The sequence below is a fragment of the Miniopterus natalensis genome, chromosome 11, assembly GCF_054644295.1.
Source record: "Miniopterus natalensis isolate mMinNat1 chromosome 11, mMinNat1.hap1, whole genome shotgun sequence".
NCBI classification, from domain to species: domain Eukaryota; kingdom Metazoa; phylum Chordata; class Mammalia; order Chiroptera; family Miniopteridae; genus Miniopterus; species Miniopterus natalensis.
The window spans coordinates 44,541,643-44,561,155 of NC_142091.1; the positions used below are offsets into that span (position 1 = coordinate 44,541,643).

At 44.7% G+C, this 19,513-nt stretch overlaps 1 protein-coding gene across 1 annotated transcript in view; it reads left to right on the forward strand.

Annotated features, from left to right (window-relative positions):
- Positions 1–1,063: 1,063 nt before the first annotated feature.
- Positions 1,064–19,513, forward strand: part of SWAP70 (switching B cell complex subunit SWAP70) — a 66,986-nt gene continuing 48,536 nt past the window's right edge. The window contains exon 1 of the mRNA XM_087821724.1: positions 1,064–1,162. Within this exon, the coding sequence (XP_087677850.1) occupies positions 1,064–1,162 (99 nt within the window). The remainder of the gene's footprint in view (positions 1,163–19,513) is intronic.

Sequence of the window (19,513 nt, forward strand, 5' to 3'; positions counted from 1 at the left end):
TATAGGTATGCATGTGTGCATTTAGGAACATCAGAGAGGAACAACCTCGACCTTTATCTGCGAGCCATCTCCTTTTGCAAACTCTTGGTACTTGTTCTTCTCTCCGTGTTGTTCGGATCTGGTCTTGGTCAGCGAGGCGCGGCGCTGTGCCTGGTGACCTAACCATGTTGGAATCGCCAGCACCAGTTCTCCCAAGACGCAAGCACCAGGAGAACCTTGCCAGAGCATCTGGTGCCACCATGTTCACTGCACATGTGGGAAATCTGAAGCCAAAGAGCTCAAGTTACTATGAACAGACATTCGCTGACCAGCTCCAGCGAGGAGGCCTCTCCCCTGGCCTTGGCTACTGTGAAGAGGCCCACCCACTCCGATTAGCAGGCGGGTGGAACGACTTGCGGCGGTCCTCCCAGACTTCCAGGCAGGCTCAGAAACACCAGAACAGCAGCCCAGCCCAGGCCAAACCCTCCCTCCATTGTAAACTGACCCTCGCCTGCTGAGGGTTGAAGAAAGGGCTGCCTGACTCCGCGTCCGAGCGCACCTAGGCCTCCCCGCGCGGCAGGGAGGTCTGCGGGGCGCACGGCCCGCCCGCCGCGCCTCGGCCTCCCATCCCCCACACCCCTCGCCCCTGGGGACCGCAAGGGCGCCGGAGCCCCGGCCCGGGCTTTTCGGGATCTTGTCCAGTCTCCTTAGCCGGGGACGTGGTCCCCGGGGCAGGACCAGGGCGCCCGTTTCCACGGCGGGGCGCCGGCGGAATCCGGGGTGCTCGCTCGGACTCTCCGGCTCCCCCTCGGGAGGGAGGCGCTTGTTGGCGGGGCGCCCGAGCCGGCTCGGGGAGCACAGCAGAGGGCGGCGGGGGGCGGGGGGCGGGGGTCCCAGCCGGGCCGAGGGCCCGCGGGCAGACCCCGCACCCCCACCGCGGCGCGGCCGGGGCGGGCGCCCGGGGGCGGGCACGCCAGGGGCGGGTCCCGGCGGGGCGGGCCCTCGGGGTCAGGTGACCGGGCCGCGGAGCCGGGTGTCAGAGCGCGGGGACGCGGGCGGCGGCAGTGCGGAGCGGCGCCGCGCCATGGGGGGCCTGAAGGAGGAGCTGCTCAAGCCCATCTGGCACGCCTTCACCGCGCTGGACCTGGACCGCAGCGGCAAGGTCTCCAAGTCCCAGCTCAAGGTGGGCGCGCCGCCCGGGCGCTGCGGCGCGGGGGAGCGGGGCCGGGCGGGCGGCTGCGGGCGGCTGCGGGCGCGGGCGGGCCGGGGTTCCGCGGCGCTTGTTCCCGCTTGCCCTCGGCCGGCGCGATGCTTTCGGCCCTTCAGGGCTCGGGTGGGCCGGGGGGCGGGAGGAGGCGGGGGGCCCCCAGAAGTTCCAGGCTCGGAGAGGGCGGTGGACGCGCCCCCGGGGAGCCCACCCGGAGTTTACCCCTAACCCCGGGAGGGGGAGGGACTCGCCCCGGGTCGCCGGGCGGAGGTTTTGCCGCTGGGCTGCCCCCGAGCCCGCCGGCTGCGCCCGAGGCGACCTGGCGCTTCAGAGCAGGGAGAAGTGCCCCAGGGCCGCCCCGCCTCCTCGGGGCCTGGGGGGGGCGCGCGGAGACTGGCGAGGCAGCAGCTCCCCCGCGCCCCCGGGCGGGCTGTGCCCACGGAGCCCGCCCTGCAGGGCTCCCCCCGGCGCCCCGCGGACACCGCTGCTCGTGCGGAGCCTTCGCGGTGCCCGCCGAGCACCCCGTCACCGAGGGGACGCCCGCGAGCCGAGCCACCCCAGCGGGGGGCCCCGGAGGAACTGGCGGCGTCTGACCGTGCGAAATGTGGGGACGGACAAGAAGGGCCGCTCACAGGCATTTTCAAACATGCACGTTTGGGATCCGACTGTCTGGTTTCCTTGGCTCTCCTGGAGCTCCTTTCTGCAGATTGGACTTGCTTTGCGTGTGTTTCGTGCAGCGATCAGGAGGTTCTTATGAGTAGTGGCTTTTGTGCCGGTGAGATTTCGCATTCTCCCCGGGTTTCCTTTGCACTCCTCTCTTTTTCTCATTTATAAAATCATACTCTGGAAGAGTCCCTGGAAGTCTGGAAGGGTCCACCGAAATCATCCGCTTAATCTTTATTTTACTTTATTTTTTAAATTAACACAGTAAAATTGACACTTTTGGTGTACAGTTCTATGAGTGTTAACACATAGATTTGTATAGAACCATCAAAGTCAGGTTTCCATCAGTCCTGTTATCCCAGGAAGCTCCCTCTACCACCCCTCACCCTCAACTGTTCTTTTTTTTTTTTTTTTAAGATTTTATATGAATTTTTAGAGAGGAAGGGAGAGGGAGAGGGAGATAGAAGCATCCATGTGAGACTGATACATCAGATACGTCCATCGGCTGCCCCCTGCCCGCCCCTGCCGGGGACTGAGCCCACAACACGGGTATGTGCCCTCAGGCCCATGGGAATTGAACCAGCAACCTTGCGGTGCTTGGGAGGGTGCCCAGCCAACTGAGCCACACCCGCCAGGGCAACACTGGTTCTTTTACTCAGGGTAATGCCTTAGCCATTCATCTGTATTGTTGTGTGTATCAATAATTCTTTTATTGTGCCCAGCCGGGCGTGGCTCAGCGGTTGAGCATCGACCTAGGATCCTGGAAATCGGGCTTCAATTCCCGGTCAGGGCACATGCCCGGGTTGCAGGCTAGGCAGCCGATCAATGACTCTCTCATCACTGATACCTCTCTCTCTCTCCCCCTCCTTTCCTCTCTCTGAAATCAATCAAGATATGTTTAAAAAAAAAATTCTTTATTGCTAAGTAATCCATTGTATGGATGTACCATAATGCAGCCACCCTTGAAGAATATTTGTATTATTTCTAGTTTTTGGTGATCATGAATAGAGCTGCATTTTGCTTTTTACTGTTATTTTTATTTTGAGGGCACATATATTAAAGCTGGGGACAGTGAAACAAGGAAGGGCTTACGTTAGAAGGAGCAGCAGGAGAGGGACTAGGCAGGGCTGCTTTGGCTCCCTAGAAATGTTATAGGAAAGAAATGAACTTAGGCAGGCCTGCTTTGGCTCACTGGAAAGTTGGATAACAGGGGACCTTAGAAACAGGTTCAGGGGGTTATACTGGAAAGAGCTGTGGCTGCCCATTGCTCTCCTGGTTACAAGCCTTGTGGGGACCCTTAGAGTTTAGGAGTTACTCACCTGAGAGGGAAGAAAGGCGCGGGTGTGCTCCTGGGAGGGAGAGTGTGCCACTTTTTACTGTTTTTACTTTTAATTTACCTATACTACTATATTTAAAGTAAGTTCCTGGTAGATAGTATTTAGTTGTGTCTTGTTTTTTAATCTATTTGGACAGTCTCTGTCTTTTACTTGGTGTGTTTAGACGATTTACATTTAATGTAATTATTGATATGGTTAGATTTAGGTCTGCTATTTTTTTATTGGTTTCTGTTTATCATTTTTTGTTCCTCTGTTTCTCTTTTCCTTTTAGATTATTTGAATATATTTTAGTCTTCCCTTTTATTTGTCTTTTATTTTTTCATTTTTATTTATTTTTTTAAATATGTCTTTATTGATTTCAGAGAGAGGAAGGGAGAGGGGGAGAGAGAGAGAGAAACATCAGTGATGAGAGAGTCATTGATTGGCTGCCTCCTGCACGCCCCCGGCTGGGGATTGAGCCCACGACCTGGGCATGTGCCCTGACCGGGAATCGAACCTCTTTGTCCTGGATCCTAGGTTGATGCTCAACTGCTGAGCCATGCCTGTCCAGGCTGTCTTTTATTTTTTTATTGATTGATTTGAGAGAGAGAGAGAAACCGATTTTGTTCCACTTATTTATACATTCCTCGGTTGATTCTTGTTTGTGCCCTGGCCGGGGATAGAACCCGCAATCTTGGCGTATCAGGATGACACTTAACCAACTGAGCTACTGTGCCAGGGCTTAGGATTCTTTTTTAATACTGAGTTTTTTACTCTATTTATTTGTATAGTTTTTTAAGTGATTGCACTAGGGATTATAATGGATATACCTAACTTTTTACAATCTACTTAGAATTAATATTTTACCACTTTAAGAGGAAGGTAGAAGCCTTATCACTACATAGGCCCCTTTTACCTCCCTGCTTTATTTTGTAGTTGTCATAGTGATTAATTTTCACACATTGAAAACCCCATCAAACAATGTTAAAATTTTTCAACCATCATTTTTAAAGATATCTCAAGAGAAAAACAGTATTTTTTTCTCCCGATACTCCCAGATTACTTCTTAATTTTATAGGTAAGATAGATGAAGCTCCTGAGATGTTTGGTGACTTGCCCAAACTCCCAGTGGTAAGTAGTAGCTAAATCTAGAGCCAAGATCTTCAAACATTTGAGCCAGCATTTCTGCATTTCTTCCTCTTTCAGTTGATTGCATAAATGAGATATTTTCTATTACTTTTGTTACACTCAATTCATAATTGTCCTTATGGCTGCTAGTAGAAAAAGTATTCAGATTATTCTTGACTTCAGGCTTGGCAGGAAGTATTAAAATTCCAGTTCATTGCTTTCACCCACAAGATGCTGATAATGCAACTGTGCCAGTTGTATTTTGTTTCTTCCTGTCTACCCAACTGAGAGACTTTGGGATTGATTTAGTTCTGTTTCATCTTGCAGATGTTCCTGGAATTGAAAATATTTAAAAAAGCTATTTAGCTCTTTATCTTTTGTTTTGACTTTGAAGTTTGATGTTCATCGATTTATTGACCAGGCATAGGGTTTTTGCCTTATTTTGTTCATTCATTCATTCGTACAACAACCTTTTGTGTGTTTACTCTATGTAAGGTATCATGATAATTATATAAAAAGATTAGTATGCTCTTAATAGTTAATATCTCCTGGGAGGAAATATTTTATACAGTAGCCCCCTCCCCCCCCCAGTGGTTTTGCTTTCCATAGTTTCACTTTCCATGGTTTCAGTTATCAGTTGTCAACCATTGTCCAAAAATAGTAAATGAAAAATTCTAGAAATAAACAATTCATAAGTTTTAAGTTGCCCGCCACCGTTCTGAGTAGTGTGATGAAATCTGATGCAGTGTGGTTCCCTCCCTCCCCCATCCAGCCGGCCCCCCTCCCCCCATCCCGCTCAGTCCAGCCCTGGATGTGAATCCTTTGTTTGTCCAGCATATCCGAGCCATATACGCTGTCTCTCTGTCAGTCACTCAGCAGCAGTCTTGGTTATCAGGTCAGTTATTGAAGGAGAGAGAGACCACATTCATATAAGTTTTATGACAGTATTGTTAAAGTTGTTCTTTTTTATTATTAGTTATTATTGTTAATCTCTTACTGTGCGTAATTTACAAATTAAACTTTATCCATCCATACATGGATATGTATGTCTAGAAAAAAACATAGTGTATATAGGGTTCGGTATTATTTGTGGTTCCTGGCAACCACTAGGGGTCTTGGAGCGTATCCTCCAAACACAGGGACGACTGTAATTATTTTACTAAATGGCAGACTAAAAATTACATATCCAACATAAAGGTTAAAATTTATCACTTTGGAAAACTATGGGCATTCAAAAGTATTTTGCTACTTTTTGAATTACTGTAGCTTCACAATTTTTGACACAATGAATGGATACATTCACTAATTATTAAAGGGTACTTAATGTGTTAGGTACTGTACCCAACGGCTAATAGCAAAGGTGGAGGAAGAAGAAACAAATGCGAATCTTTGCCTTCAAAGGGTTTAAATTTTGGTAGGCACATAAGAGAATGACCACGAGGGTGATTAAAGAAGGCTTTCCCTCCCTCCCTCCCTCCCTCCCTCCCTCCCTCCCTCCCTCCCTCCCTCCCTCGGCCTGCATATATTACTCTAAGGCACACACATATGATAGAAAATGTTGGATGTGACAGAAGATAAGGGACCATGAGATTTTAGAGAAAGAGGTGATTGCTTTTTACCGGTGGGATTACTTCATTAAAAAAAAATCTTCTTTGAAAGGAACTCTGAAGAAAGCTAGGATGCGATTATGTAGTAATGGGGAGAATTAAGCCCATTCTATTCATTCATTCATTCATTCATTCATTCATTTATTCATTGATTCATTCATTCATTCATTGGATATTTATTGACTGCTCTTAACCCTAAGGCATCCCTGTGAACTGATGCAGCAGACAGGAATTAATTAGACATTCTTCTGTGTAGCTTATTTTGATTGGAGTATAGAATACGAGTGGGTATGTGTTTGTGTGTATGTATAAGAGAGTTATTGCTGGTGGGAAAGCTGTAGAAATAGATTTGGGTTAATGGATTTGAGTGCCAGGCTAGTTAGGTCGATGCCATAGGGCCTTCAAATTTCTCAGAGGTGCTGAGCCATGATCAGAGTTGCTCTTGAGGAAGGCACTTGGGCAGTAATTTATGTTCTGGGCTGGAATGGATTGAGCAACTATTGCGATAGCCCAGATGAGAGGTAATGGGAGTCAGAGGTAGTGAGGATGGACGGGGGAGATGGTGAGTGAAGGAACTTTGCTCTCCACAGGCCCGAACCTGGTTGGGTGTGAAGAGAAATGGAAAGGACAGAGTCAGAAATGTCTCCAGTTTCAACTACGGATGACCAGTGGACAGTCATGGTTTTACTAGCAACAGGAAAGTGATGAGACGGAACTGTTTAGAGAATAAACTGGTTAGCTTTGGACACGTAGAGTTTTGTTTTGTCTTTGAGTTCTTTGGCAGATGGACGTTTCGGTGGAGATGATGAGGTTGGGAAGTGTGGGGCTGTCGGTACAGGAGCTGGTGGTTGACGCCTGGAAAAAGGAGAGAAGAGAGTCATAATGTCCTTGGGGAATGGCTTCAGTAGGTGGTGAGAGGAAGAACAGCAGATAGGGGCCAGAAATAATGAGAGGTAAGAACACTTTGGGACAACATTGCAGCTGAGGGAGGAGATTTTGAAGGAAGACCTGGTCTCCTCTCTGTGAGAGTTAACTTAATACATAGAGTTTAGAGATGATAAAATAATGAGATTGAGTCTTCCTTGCCATAGCTCATAAACTACATATTTCTTTTCTAAAAAAGAAGTTCTGAAAAGTTTGGAGTAATGACGTCATCTGGGAAATAACTTTATTTTTTACCTTTAAGGAGATTACTTTGCAGTACAGTACTCATTTCGATAAATGTGTTTGGGTCACTGCTGTCATTAAATATTTCCCTTGAAGACCCTCAATTTAGTACCATAAAAAGCTTCTTTTTTATACTTAATTTTTGTTATTAACTAATAGCATATTTTTGAGTAAAACAAAAAGTACTGTCTAAATAAAATTTGAAACTTAAAATCCAAAGAAATAATTAGCGATATAAGAAAGATATTATTTTGTTGGTCATACACGTAGACATTCATTAAACTTACTAAGGTAAAAATACAGAACACAATGTAAAAACCGCTTGTGACTTATGTAAGCTACTAGGGAAGCAGATGTCGGGCTGTCATCTAGTCACAGTGATATTTCCTTCTTAAAACAACCAAGCATGAGGTCATGGCAGGTCAACATCTTCTTGATCTTTATTAAAGTACCTACCCCCCCCCCAAAAAAAACCAACAAAAAACCCAGAACCGCTGCTGCCTCTCTTTCTTACCCGATTCCTCTCCCTCTTCCTCCTGCGTTTCCTGTGATCTCCGTGGGCTTTTTCCTGGCAGCGCCTGCACCCTCTGCAGGGGACCTCTGTCTCTCTGGCTCCAGCTGTGGGATGTCTGGCTCCCCATCTGAGTGACAGCTGTTCTAGCCTTCACCCCCACACTCAGCCTATGCACCCCTTAGAAGTCATCAGCTGTATTAGCTTAATTTGCATTTGGATTGTTGGAAGGCAGCTCATTTTTTTATTGTTACATTGATTTGGTGTTAGTCTATTTTTTAGGCTGCAATACAGAGAGACACTAAGCTAAGTTATTGTTTTAAGTTAAGCTTTTTCTAATTGTGTAGCTATCTAGTTTTCACAGCTGCTAAAGTAGATAGCCCTAGGATAATGGTGGGGAAAGAAATCTTCAGGAGCACATTCTCTACTTGCTTTTAAACTTGTATTCATGTATTCATTAGAACAAACTGTATTCATTTTTAATGCAATTTTGGTGTACTCCCTGGGAGTATTAAAAACTACTGAGAGAGATTGATGGAAACTTAAGAAAAATATTTATAGGAAACTGCCAGATCTGTAGGTAGCTGAGTAAATATCATTGAGTTTAATGTTAGAAATTTTTTTTTTAATCAACGTTTTCCTTGGTTTGGTTTTGGGGTGTGTGTGTGTGTGTGTGTGTGTGTGTGTGTGTGTTCATTCCATATTTTAAGAAACCTTATTAATGTGCCATTTGAAATAACATTACATTTAGGTTATGATGTAAATTTGCAGAAGTCATAATGGAAATAGGTATAGGGCATATTATTTGAAGTAATGGCAATAGCTATTTTCTCCACTGATGTTTACAATCATCTTCAAATTACTTAGAATTTTAGTGGTCTTGCTGAAGGATACTAAATCTCCAGTGTTACTTAGAAATACGTGCAATGTTACATACAAGGCAAAAAGATGAAGGTTATTTAAACATGTACATCAAAAAGAAGCTTTTTGAATAGTTTATATAACTACATGGTATAAAATTCATAAAGTTCAAAAGGGCATTCACAAAAGTGAAAAGTCTCCTCCAACACCTGGCCCTACTAGTTCCCTGCCCTGGAGGTAACCATTATTACTGGTTTCTTAGGTTCCTTCCAGAGATCAAAATGTACCTTAAAATTAATACTCTTGTTATGGTAAGTGTCGTCCTCATTCTCTTAAATATAGCAGGATCTAGTGACATTTTTGTAACTTCTATTATAGCTTCACTTTGCAATTGTGGTCACAGGGTAAATTACGTGTCAGTGCTGGAAATGTCTTGAAATAAACCTGTTGGCTCTGCACTTTTATTCTGTTGTTTTTAGAAACACAAGGTTTTGTTTTATTTTGCCCTTTAGAAATGAAAGGGCTTACAACTAGTGAGGATCTAAATGAAAAAACATTTTTTAGGAACAACATGGGTAGTTTGAATCTATTCATTTCTCAGTGATAGATTTTCAACTAAATACTTTTATTCTTTGCCTTGTCGTTTGATGTATCTTGTGAATAATGACCTGTATTCTGTTCTCATGTAGGCATTTAGCCTCAAAAATTTTTAACATTGCTAGTTACAAAAGTAAATGAGTCAGGCCAGTGGTCAGCTTAAAAATATAAAGGAAGCAAGTGGCAGTAAATGGCTTTTATTGTGTGAAGCACAATGTAAAAGATATGGTTAATTCTTGTGAACTTGGCATGTATAGTAGTCCCTCCCTAGTCTTTAGTGATTCTGTTTCTGTTAACCCATGTTGTAAAAGCTGTTTCTGTGGAGGAACTAAAAATCTAATTTAAAAAAATGGGGTTAGGGGGTTGGAGTCATGAGTGAGCCTTTAGAAGTCTTGTGAATATTTTTTATATTTCACTGAAATAGAAAAGACACTTCTCCAAATAAAGAGCATATAAGAGACGTTTAAAAATTTTTTAAATGATAATAATGGATTCTGGGTTATTTCCTTTCTCCATTTCTTTCTTAGTAGACACTTTATGTGAGCTAGCTTGGAAATTATTGTTTTTTGGAAATACATGTAAGCTTTTGCTTTACTGAAGGTGATATGCAGCCATGAGGCGCTTTCTGTGTGTGTGCGCGGCTCTGTCTTAACAACCTGAGCATTTCTAACCTAATGACTCAGAGGTCTTAACTTTTCTGATTCCCATCGTCTCTTTCCTTTGGGGTCTCACCACAGTCCCAGAGGTACGTAGCTGGAAGCTAGAGATGAAAGAGGCTTTGCCGGGACCCTTTGCCCTCCCTGAGTAGGTGCTTCTCATTCCCTCCCGCAGGAAGATTGGTACAGTCCCCTGGTTCTGCTCAGTACCTGGGAACTCAGTGTGCTCCGACTTGCCTCCTCAGGCCCTCATGTGTGTCCCTGCTCCTTTCTGCACAGAAGTCTAAGGTAGCCCTTTGCCTCAGCTTTCATCTGCCCCAAGGCTTCATTCCAGAAATCTATTTTTCTGCTCTGCCTTATTTTTTCTTCTCATTCTACTTTCAGGTTGTGTTAAAAAAACAAAACAAAACACGCCTCAAAATCTATGTCTACTTGAAACTGCAGTCTTCAGCAGTTAATTAATTATAGAAAGGTATTTAGGAGTAAATCTGAGTATAGTTGAATTTCATACAAGAGCATCTTGTGATTAGGGAGAGATTTCTGCAATATTAGAAGCACTATTTTTTTTTTTTAATATATCTTTATTGATTTCAGAGAGAGGAAAGGAGAGGGAGAGAGAGAGATAGAAACATCAATGATGAGAGAGTCATAGATCGAGCCCACAACCTGGGCATGTGCCCTGACTGGGAATCGAACCCAGATCGCCTGGATCCTAGGTCAACGCTCAACCACTGAGCCACGCCCGGCCGGGCAGAAGAACTAATTTTTTCATCTTAGGGCTCTCCTATGTCTTCATACCTTTTGCTTCTGTAGGAATAATGAGCTTTATGACTGTGTTGGATTGGGACCAGGACAGTGGGCCTGGCGTACCAGCCAGAAGAAGTGATATCAGTTAGGATAAGAGTGGTTCTGCTCAGATGGACAACTCGCCAGATGGTAGAAGCTGTAATATTTCGCTGGAAGACAGCTGTGGGAGGTTGGAAAACTGTTTGCCTTACTGGGGAGCACATCCCATCACTTCTTTCAGTTCACAGGATGATGGCTGTCTTGGCCAGATGGCTGTTAATTTGCAGTTGAGTGCAGGAGCTGCTGGCCAGTTGACTTAACTCTCAGTGACTTTCTTCCGTGGTGATTTGAGAAAACGCTGTCAGGTAATGGGGCACCAGACATTTAGTAGATAGAACTAGACTGGAATTCTGAGATTCTTTACCTGGGTGATTTTGGGGTATTTGCTTCTCTTATTTTAAGATTATCTGTTAAATGGGAATAATAAGACATTTAACAACATGCATGCGTGCACAGATGGAGCTCACAGCCTTTATGGGTGACAACAGAACATTTGATAGCAGTCTGTTTCCTACCAAACAATAATGTTGAAGAAAATTGATCTACAAAACATTATATGAATTTAAAGGTTTTAATCTTCTGAGCACCTTTTGTTAGGGACTCTGGGGAAGAAATAAATATACAACATCGTTCCTTTCCTTGATGAGTGTGTGGTTTAGTAAAGAAGATGATACATGAAATGAACCCAATAAGACAATATAGAAACAGGCTCTGTAGAGTGGAAAATGAGTGCTCTAGACCAAGCTGTCCAGCGCGTTAGCCATTAGCCGCATTTGGCTGTTAAGCATTGAAAAGTGGCTAGTCTGAATTGAGATGAGTTGTAAATATAAAATATACACTGGATTTTAGAAACTTTTAGTATAAGAAAAGAATGTAAGCTGTCTTTTAGTAATTTAAAAATAGTAATTATATGTTGAAGTTATAATGTTTTGCATATATTATTAAATTTAATTTTATCTATTTCCTTTTACTTTTAAAAAATGTGGCCCTGGCCAGTTCGGTGCAGTGATTAGAGCGTCAGCCCATGGACTGAAGGGCCCCAGGTTCAATTCTAGCCAAGGGCACGTACCTCAGTTGGAGGCTCGATCCCCCGCCCTGGTTGGGGCGAGTGTGGGAGGCAACCAATCGATGTGTCTCTCTCACATCGATGTTTCTCTCTCTCTCCCTCCCTTCCACTCTCTCTGAAAAGCAATGGAAAAAATATCCTCTGGTGAGGATTAGAAAATAATGTGACTATTAAAAAATTTTAATTTCCTATGAGGTTTGCACTATATATATACATATATTTTTAAAAAAATAATTTTTATTGATTTCAGAGAGAGAAAGGGAGGTGGAGAGAGAGACAGAAACATCGATGATGAGAATCACTGAACGGCTGCCTCCTGCACGCCCCCTGCTGGGGGTGGAGCCCGCAACCCGAGCATGTGCCCCGACCCGCATAGGTCGATGCTCAACTGCTGAGCCACACCGGTTGGGCTGCACTATATTTCTATGTAATGCAATATAGAGAGCTGCTGTAGAAGTTCAAAGGAAATAGAGAAAGAAATCCAGACATTTGTAGACAAGGAAAGTTTCATGGAGGAGATAAACGTCAGCTGTTTCTGGAGGGGATGGGATAGATCTCTTTTCTAGTGTAGTCACAGAAGGATGGCAGGTATGGTGGTGGCTTTGTAGATAAGAGCAAGAACCCCAAACCCAGAGATTTGTGAGCAGTAAGAAAGTACTCTGCGTGTAGAATGTTTGTTTTGAGACGTAGTGGAAAATTAGGATTTCAGGGGAGGTAAGGTTATATTTTAGATGTTTTTGTTCTTGCACAGAATAGATGGTTAATATGTATTTGTTGACCGACTGTGGTAGAGTGAGTTCAGAAGTGATCCTGTAAAGAGGGGAAGTTAAAACTTTTTGGGTAGATATATGACAAAGGTAGAGTTTTGAGATTATTTTGGTAATGTGGGGGTGATGGTTAAAGGCAAGAAGCTGGAGATGGGAGACCAGTTTGGGGCTGCTGTGAAAGCTGAAGAGTAAGTTGATGAATGCTGGCTGGGGATGGGGGCAGTGGGAATCAAAACAGGTATGTTCCCTACCCTTACAGAGTGTACAGTCTCGTGAGTGATACAGACCAGCAAACCAGCAGTTCAAATATAGTGAGATGAATTGAAGAAAGTCCACAGTGCTGGGGAACACAGTGGAAGGGAAGCTAACCAGCCTGTGGTGAGGATTAGAGGGGTTAAGTCAGAGAATGCTTCTGGAGGAAGAGACGTTTGTCACTGACCTCAAGGGATGTGTGAAACTCCTTTATGAGAACATTTATGATGAAAGATTTGGAAAGTAAATCTTTTGGAGGAACAGAAAAAAAGAATCAGAAGAGAGAGCACTGGTTGGAGAGTGAGGAGACTTGGGTGGCCATGGGAAGTCATTTCTCCTTGCTGGGCTTCAGTTTCCTCATTTGTGAAATGTGGATAGAGGGTGATCTTCCAGCGTTAGCCTTCTAACTTAACTTTATTAGCTTGGTGTGTTTACCACGGCCATATCCTGGTGAGTAGTTGCTGTTCAGCAACTCTTTGTTAGGGCCTGAGAAAGAGGAATGAGACCCGCTCTGAGGGCCAGGAGCCCTGACTCCCCGGCCTCACGTTCTCCGTCAGCCCTAAGCTGGCAGAGCAGCTCACTCCATGGAGACAGGAGTTGGCATGGGGCGTGGGGGGCTGACTTAGATCCGGAAAGAGGGCAAACTGTAAGTAAGAGGAGTACAAGAAGAGGAGAGTCCATAGTTTTGTTGTTAGGGGAATGGTGGTACCAAAGTCACAGTCAGGGTGGGAAACCTGTTTGGGGGAGAAATGTGTTGAGTTCTCATTTGGGTTATTTGGATGTGAAGCAGATTTAGCATAGAAATCTCTACTATTAGTGATATAAACCAAAGCTCCTCTGAGAGGTCAAAACCAGAAAGATATTGGCGAGGCGGTAGACTAGAAGTGACTTAACATCCGAATAAAAGCACTCATCCAGGGCTCCAGAGTTGGGCTCTGGAAAATGTCCAGATTGGGTGAATGACGAGGGAAGGAGGTGGTCCCATAAAGGCCCCATGGTAGAGGAAGGAAAACAGAGAATGGTATTTGCTATGGCACCAAAACAATTCTAAGATGAGGGAATGACCCAGGTTGCAGAGTGCCAGAGACTTGGGAGAGTGCCTCGTTCCGACGTGTCTGTCCCAGGCTGGCTTCTCGAGGGAGCAGACGCCGAGGCAGTGTTGGGAGTTCCGAAGGGCTGTAGGGGAGAAACACCTGTGGGGGGAAGAGAGCGAGGAGGCAGGACTGGGAAAAGCCGTCAAACCATGCTATGGACCTGACAAAACTGGGAGCGCTGGAACGCAGGCGGCCTGTTAGAGGGCCCCCATGGGAGAAATGATGCCACCACTTGGCTCAGTCATTGGCTGAGATGGGCCCTGAAGGTCCTAACGGCTGGCGGCTCTCAGCTAACCACAGTCCTTGTAGTTGGGCTGCAGCTCCTTCTGTGAGGAGGAACCTGAGTCCTTTCGAGAAAGCAATGTCACAAGGCTGATAGGGATAGAAGCCATATTATAGGGACCATAAGGGAACAGAGTGGTCAGAAGAGGGGTAGTAGAGGTAAACCTCAGATTCGGGATCTTTATCATCACCTTGGGTGTACATCAGGGCTTCGGAGAAGAGTATGTGTGCACTACTAAACTGAGCTTCCTAATTTCTCTTCTGTGGAGCTCTCTCTCGCATACTTGTTAATTCTTATTGAGTCCTTCCTTCAAAAATCTCTGTTTGAATTTTGAGGAAGTGGACTGCATTATTAGATCTCAGGACAGATGAGTTATGCTTGCTAGCTCCGGTATTGTCAAAAACTAATTGGAGGCATTGTCTATTTTTTAAAAAAAAATATGTTTTTATTGATTTCAGAGAGGAAAGGAGAGGGAGAGAGAGGGAAACATCAATGATGAGAGAGTCAGAAACATCAATGATGAGAGAGTCGTTGATCGGCTGCCTCCTGCACGCCCCCTACTGGGGATCGAGCCACAACCCGGGCATATGCCCTGACCAGGAATGGAGCTATGACCTCCTGGTTCATAGGTTGACACTCAACCACTGAGCCATGCTGGCCAGGCTGGAGGCATTGTTTTTTAATCTAAAAGTAATCTGAATGAGAGATTCCAATTAAACAAAAATTCTTTCTGGAAAGAATATACTGGTGGTATAGTGAAATAAATATAAAGACCCAGATCTAGATAAAGGTGATGGAAAAGAAAAAAACCCAGAAGATTCTTAAAGGGGACTCATTTAGCTAACTTTTGCTGGACATCAGGCACCCTCTCATCAGGTTTTGGTGTTACACAGACGGATAAAATACAAACCCTCTCTTTAAGGAACTTACAGAGTAGCAGGAGAGATAGACACAGAAGCTTCTTACAAATGATTTACCTTCTTAAAGACATTTGTTATGCTGCGGGAGGCTGGAATCTAAGGCTGTCTCAGACTGGGAGGCTTTGTTGCCTATCGAGTGGTTTCTTCAAGAGGCATGGCAAAGCATGGCTCTTCATGGATGACTCAAGTGAGTTAATCCCATCAGCTTTATAGTCCTACAGTGATCTCTTCACATTTTATAATTTTATTGGTGCTGTATAGCTGGAATCCCCAGACATATTTAAAATTTTCTGTAAACAGAAAAGCTTCACCTTTTTTTCTGATTATAAAGATAATACCTAGAATACAACAACACATTAAAATACAGAGACAAAGGTAAAAGCACAGGAAGTTCCACCACCTTAGGCAGTTGCAGTGAACTTTTCAGTGAATATCTAACATCTCCCTTCCCTTCCCTTCCCTTCCCTTCCCTTCCCTTCCCTTCCCTTCCCTTCCCCTTCCCCTTCCCCTTCCCCTTCCCCTTCCCCTTCCCCTTCCCCTTCCCCTTCCCCTTCCCCTTCCCCTTCCCCTTCCCCTTCCCCTTCCCCTTCCCCTTCCCCTTCCCCTTCCCCTTCCCCTTCCCCTTCCCCTTCCCCTTCCCCTTCCCCTTCCCCTCCCCTCCCCTCCCCTCCCCTCCCCCCTCCCCCCCCCTCCCCTCCCCTCCCCTCCCCTCCCCTCCCCTCCCCTCCCCTCCCCTCCCCTCCCTATCCCTTTACCCCTACATGCACATATATCCTTTTGTATAAATGGGATCATATTTCGCATGCTTTTGTAACCTTCCTTTACCATCTTCAGCATTTAAAAAATTGTAATTAAATTTATTGGGGTAACATTGGCTAATAACAAATCTCAAGTGCACAACTTTATAATACAACACCTGTATGCTACATTGCATGCTCACCACCCCAGGTCTAGTCTTCTTCCATCATCACAGATTCGACTCCCTTCACCTTCTTTCTCCTCTCACCCTCCTTCCTCTCTGCTAATCACCATTCTGTGGTCTGTGTCTATGGATTTGTTTGTTTTGTTTGTTCATTTGTTGCTTTGTTTGTTTGTTTGTTTTTTGGTTAACCCTCACCCCAAGATATTTTTCCATTGACTTTTAGAGAGAGTGGAAGGGAGAGGGGAGGGAAGAGAGAGAGTGAGAGAGAAACATTGATGTGAGAGAGAGACATCGATTTGTTACCTCCCGGACACACCCCAACCCGGGGCCAGGGATTGAGCCTGCAACCGAGGTACGTGCCCTTGGCCGGAATCGAACCCGGGACCCTTCAGTCCATCGGCTCTAACCACTGAGCCAAACCAGCCAGGGCTGTATGAGTTCTTTATATATTTTGGGTATTAGCCCTTTATCGGACGTATTGTTTGCAAAAACCTTCTCCCGTTTGGTTGGTTGCCTTTTTGTGTTTCCTAGTTTCTTAAACAGTGTGTTAGTGCCATCTTTCCACATCAATGCACAAGGATACAGACACCATTCTTTACAATGGCTATAAATTAGTTCACTGTGTTGATGTCATGCTTTGTTTAAGCACTTTCTTATTCACAGATATTTGAGATGGTTTGATGTTTTCAGCCAGGGATGCTGCTCAGCATCCTACGTAGGACACCTCCTCCTGCTTCCCGAAGAAATTATCTGGCCAAAATGCCAGTAGTGTTAGAGAAAACCTGCTCTATACTTTCTCCAGTGTTTGGGTGTTGGAAATCTTTACTCCCCTATGTGCTCAAATACCAGGCAAAAAGTAATAGCTCTTTTAGTTTGCATTATTTTGATTACTAGTGAGGTTAAGCATCTTTTCCTATATTTATTAGTCATTACTTTCTGTTGTAAATTTTCTATTCATGTCCGTTGTCCATTTTTTTATTAGGTGTTCATCTTTTATTTAAGCATTTCCAAGGGTAATTTGAATATTGGAGCCACTAGATTTTTTTGTTTGTTTATGGTTTCTCTTTTTAAAGGGAAATTAAAAATTTTTGTGTGGTCAAATTTGGCAGTATCTTCTGTTTGATTTCTGAAGAGGGCTAAGTTATTAATTATCCAAAGTAACTTATTAAAGGTGGCTCATTTAGAACAGGGGTGGGGAACGTCTGGCCCATGGGGCAGTATATGGTCCTCAAAGTCATTTGGCCTGGCCCTGCCGAGGCCTCACCAAAGAGAAGCAGTTCCAGCCATCATATTAGGGGTGAGTTAATAAAATGTTTGACCAAATATAGCAGGCTAATTTTTAAGTTGATAATTTTGTATAGCCCGAGAATGCTGTTATAAATATCCAAATGGCCCTTGGCAGGAAAAAGGTTCCCCACCCCTGATTTAGAATGTAATCCAGTGGCGGCATCTGTAGTTATGTGGAATATATTCTGTGGGCAACATCACAACAGATGGTTTTGACTTAGATTTCCTGCCTTAATCTGTACGTGTTATGCTCCTACTGAATTCCCCCTTAGCCCTATGCTACTCACTTTGAAGGGTACGGAAGGAAAATATTAGGCAGGGTTTCCTCCCTCACTGAGCTGCAGTTAGATTTTTGAGCTACCACTAGCATATGAAACAGAATTCTTTTAAATGCTGAATAGGAATTCAGCAGACTGGGCGGGCAGTGAAGGTGTCCTAGAGTTTATGGGGAATGACCCAGTCTTGAAGGATATGACTAGGCAGAAGGGAATGTTTCCAGCACAGGGCATCACTATGGGACAGGCAGTTAGGAGACTGGGCTCTTGTCCCTACTTTTGGCACTAATCAGTGTGTGATTAAGGCCAAGTCTTAGGCCCCAGTGTTTTTATCTATGAAACGAGATAGCAGTAGGCTATTAACTAAGATTGTTGCCATTATTATTATTTTAAAATATATTTTTATTGATTTCAGAGAGAGGAAGAGAGAGGGAGAGAGAGATAGAAACATCAATGAGAGTCATTAATCGGCTGCCTCCTGCATGCCCCTTGCTGGGGATTGAGCCCACAACCTGGGCATGTGCCCTGGCCTGAATCGAACCTCGATCTCCTGGATCATAGATCAGTGCTCAACTGCTGAGCCACACTTGCTGGGCAAGTTGTTGACATTATTAAAGTATTACGGTTTTACTGTTTACTGGGAATTTTTGGAATTAATGCATTTGACCCTTATTGAAAGCCTTCTGCATTCTGGTGCTGTGGGAATGCAAGGATGGATAAGACATGGGCTTTCTTTCAGAAATTTACAGTCTTATGGGAGAGAAAAATTGTGTGTGGTAGGGTAAAACAAGAAATGCAGAGTGCTTTGGAAAACAGAGTGTTTGGGTGGTGGAGACTTTAGAAAGGGATGTTAGGTAGGGGCCGCTGGAGCAAAAGCCTGGAGGAGGAAGAGGGGAGGTATAGGGTTGGTTTGGGGTGCAGTTGAGTAAACTTATTTGACTGAATTTGTATAGTTGGTGCAGAGGGTAGGAAAAAAATAAGGCTAGAAAGGTAAAGTGGGGCTGGCTTGTTGAGTGAGTTAAATGTGGAGCTCAGATACTTGTGTCACTGGAAAGGGACTGAGCTGAGGTAGGTCTGTCCTGGACATCTGGAATGTGTGGGTTCTTGACTTCGTTCAGGAAAGATTTCACAATTTGAGTCCAGGCAATTTTGAGAGTACATTTATTAAAGCTGGGGACAGTGAAACAAAGTTAGGACTTAAGATAGAAGAGGCAAGTTCATAGCAACAGAAGTGGGCCTAGGTGGAGCTGCCTTAGCCCTTTGGAAATGTGAGGAAGAGGCGAGCCTAGGTGAGGTTGCTTTGGCTCTTTAAAAAGAAAGTCACAGAGACAGAAGTGTGTCAGCTGGGCTGCGTGGACACTGGAAACAAGTTACAGAGGCAAAAGGAGAGCCCTTGATGACACGTTCATGGGGTTAGCCTGGGATGAGCTGCTGCTGCCTGCTGCTCCCCTGGTTCCAAGTCTCCTGGGAACCTTTAGAGCTTAGGAGAAAGAAAGTGAAGGTACAGGCCTGAGAAAAGAAGGGGGATGGGGGAAGTGCAGGCGTGCTCAAGGCAGAGAGAGCACTGGGTCCTTTGTCTTAAGGGTTTTTATCTGTTTTCTAAAGGCGGGAATTTTAGGGGAGGTCTCAATCAGAATATTTATCAGCTTTCCAGGTATGTCCTTTGATATACTGGTGCATCAAAGTGAGTGTATAGAGGGATCAGGGTCATTCTCTGGTTAGTTTCACCTTCAAAGAATGTCACTGCAGAGGGACTACCTGGACTGGGGCCCACTTTGGTCTGCTCAGCAGGGTTTGGAATGTGTAAACCATTTGCTCCTAAGTGTCCTTGGTTAGGGAAGATAAGAGCTTGTGATTTATGATCTGGTTGTAAAATTGCTCAGCCTTGTTTAGCTATCTGTCTCAGTTTCCCCATTCCACTTGTAAAGGAGTTTTTCTAGCTTCTTACTAACCTGCCTCATTTGGTTTTTACTTCTGTAGGCTTTTGATGAATTTTAGACAAGAAGGTAATGTGAAATAAGCAGCACCTGAAGGTGAATTTGGTAAAAGTGTCTAGAGTGGCGATTAATGGCATTCCCACAGCAAATATCATGAGTGAATGATGACTTT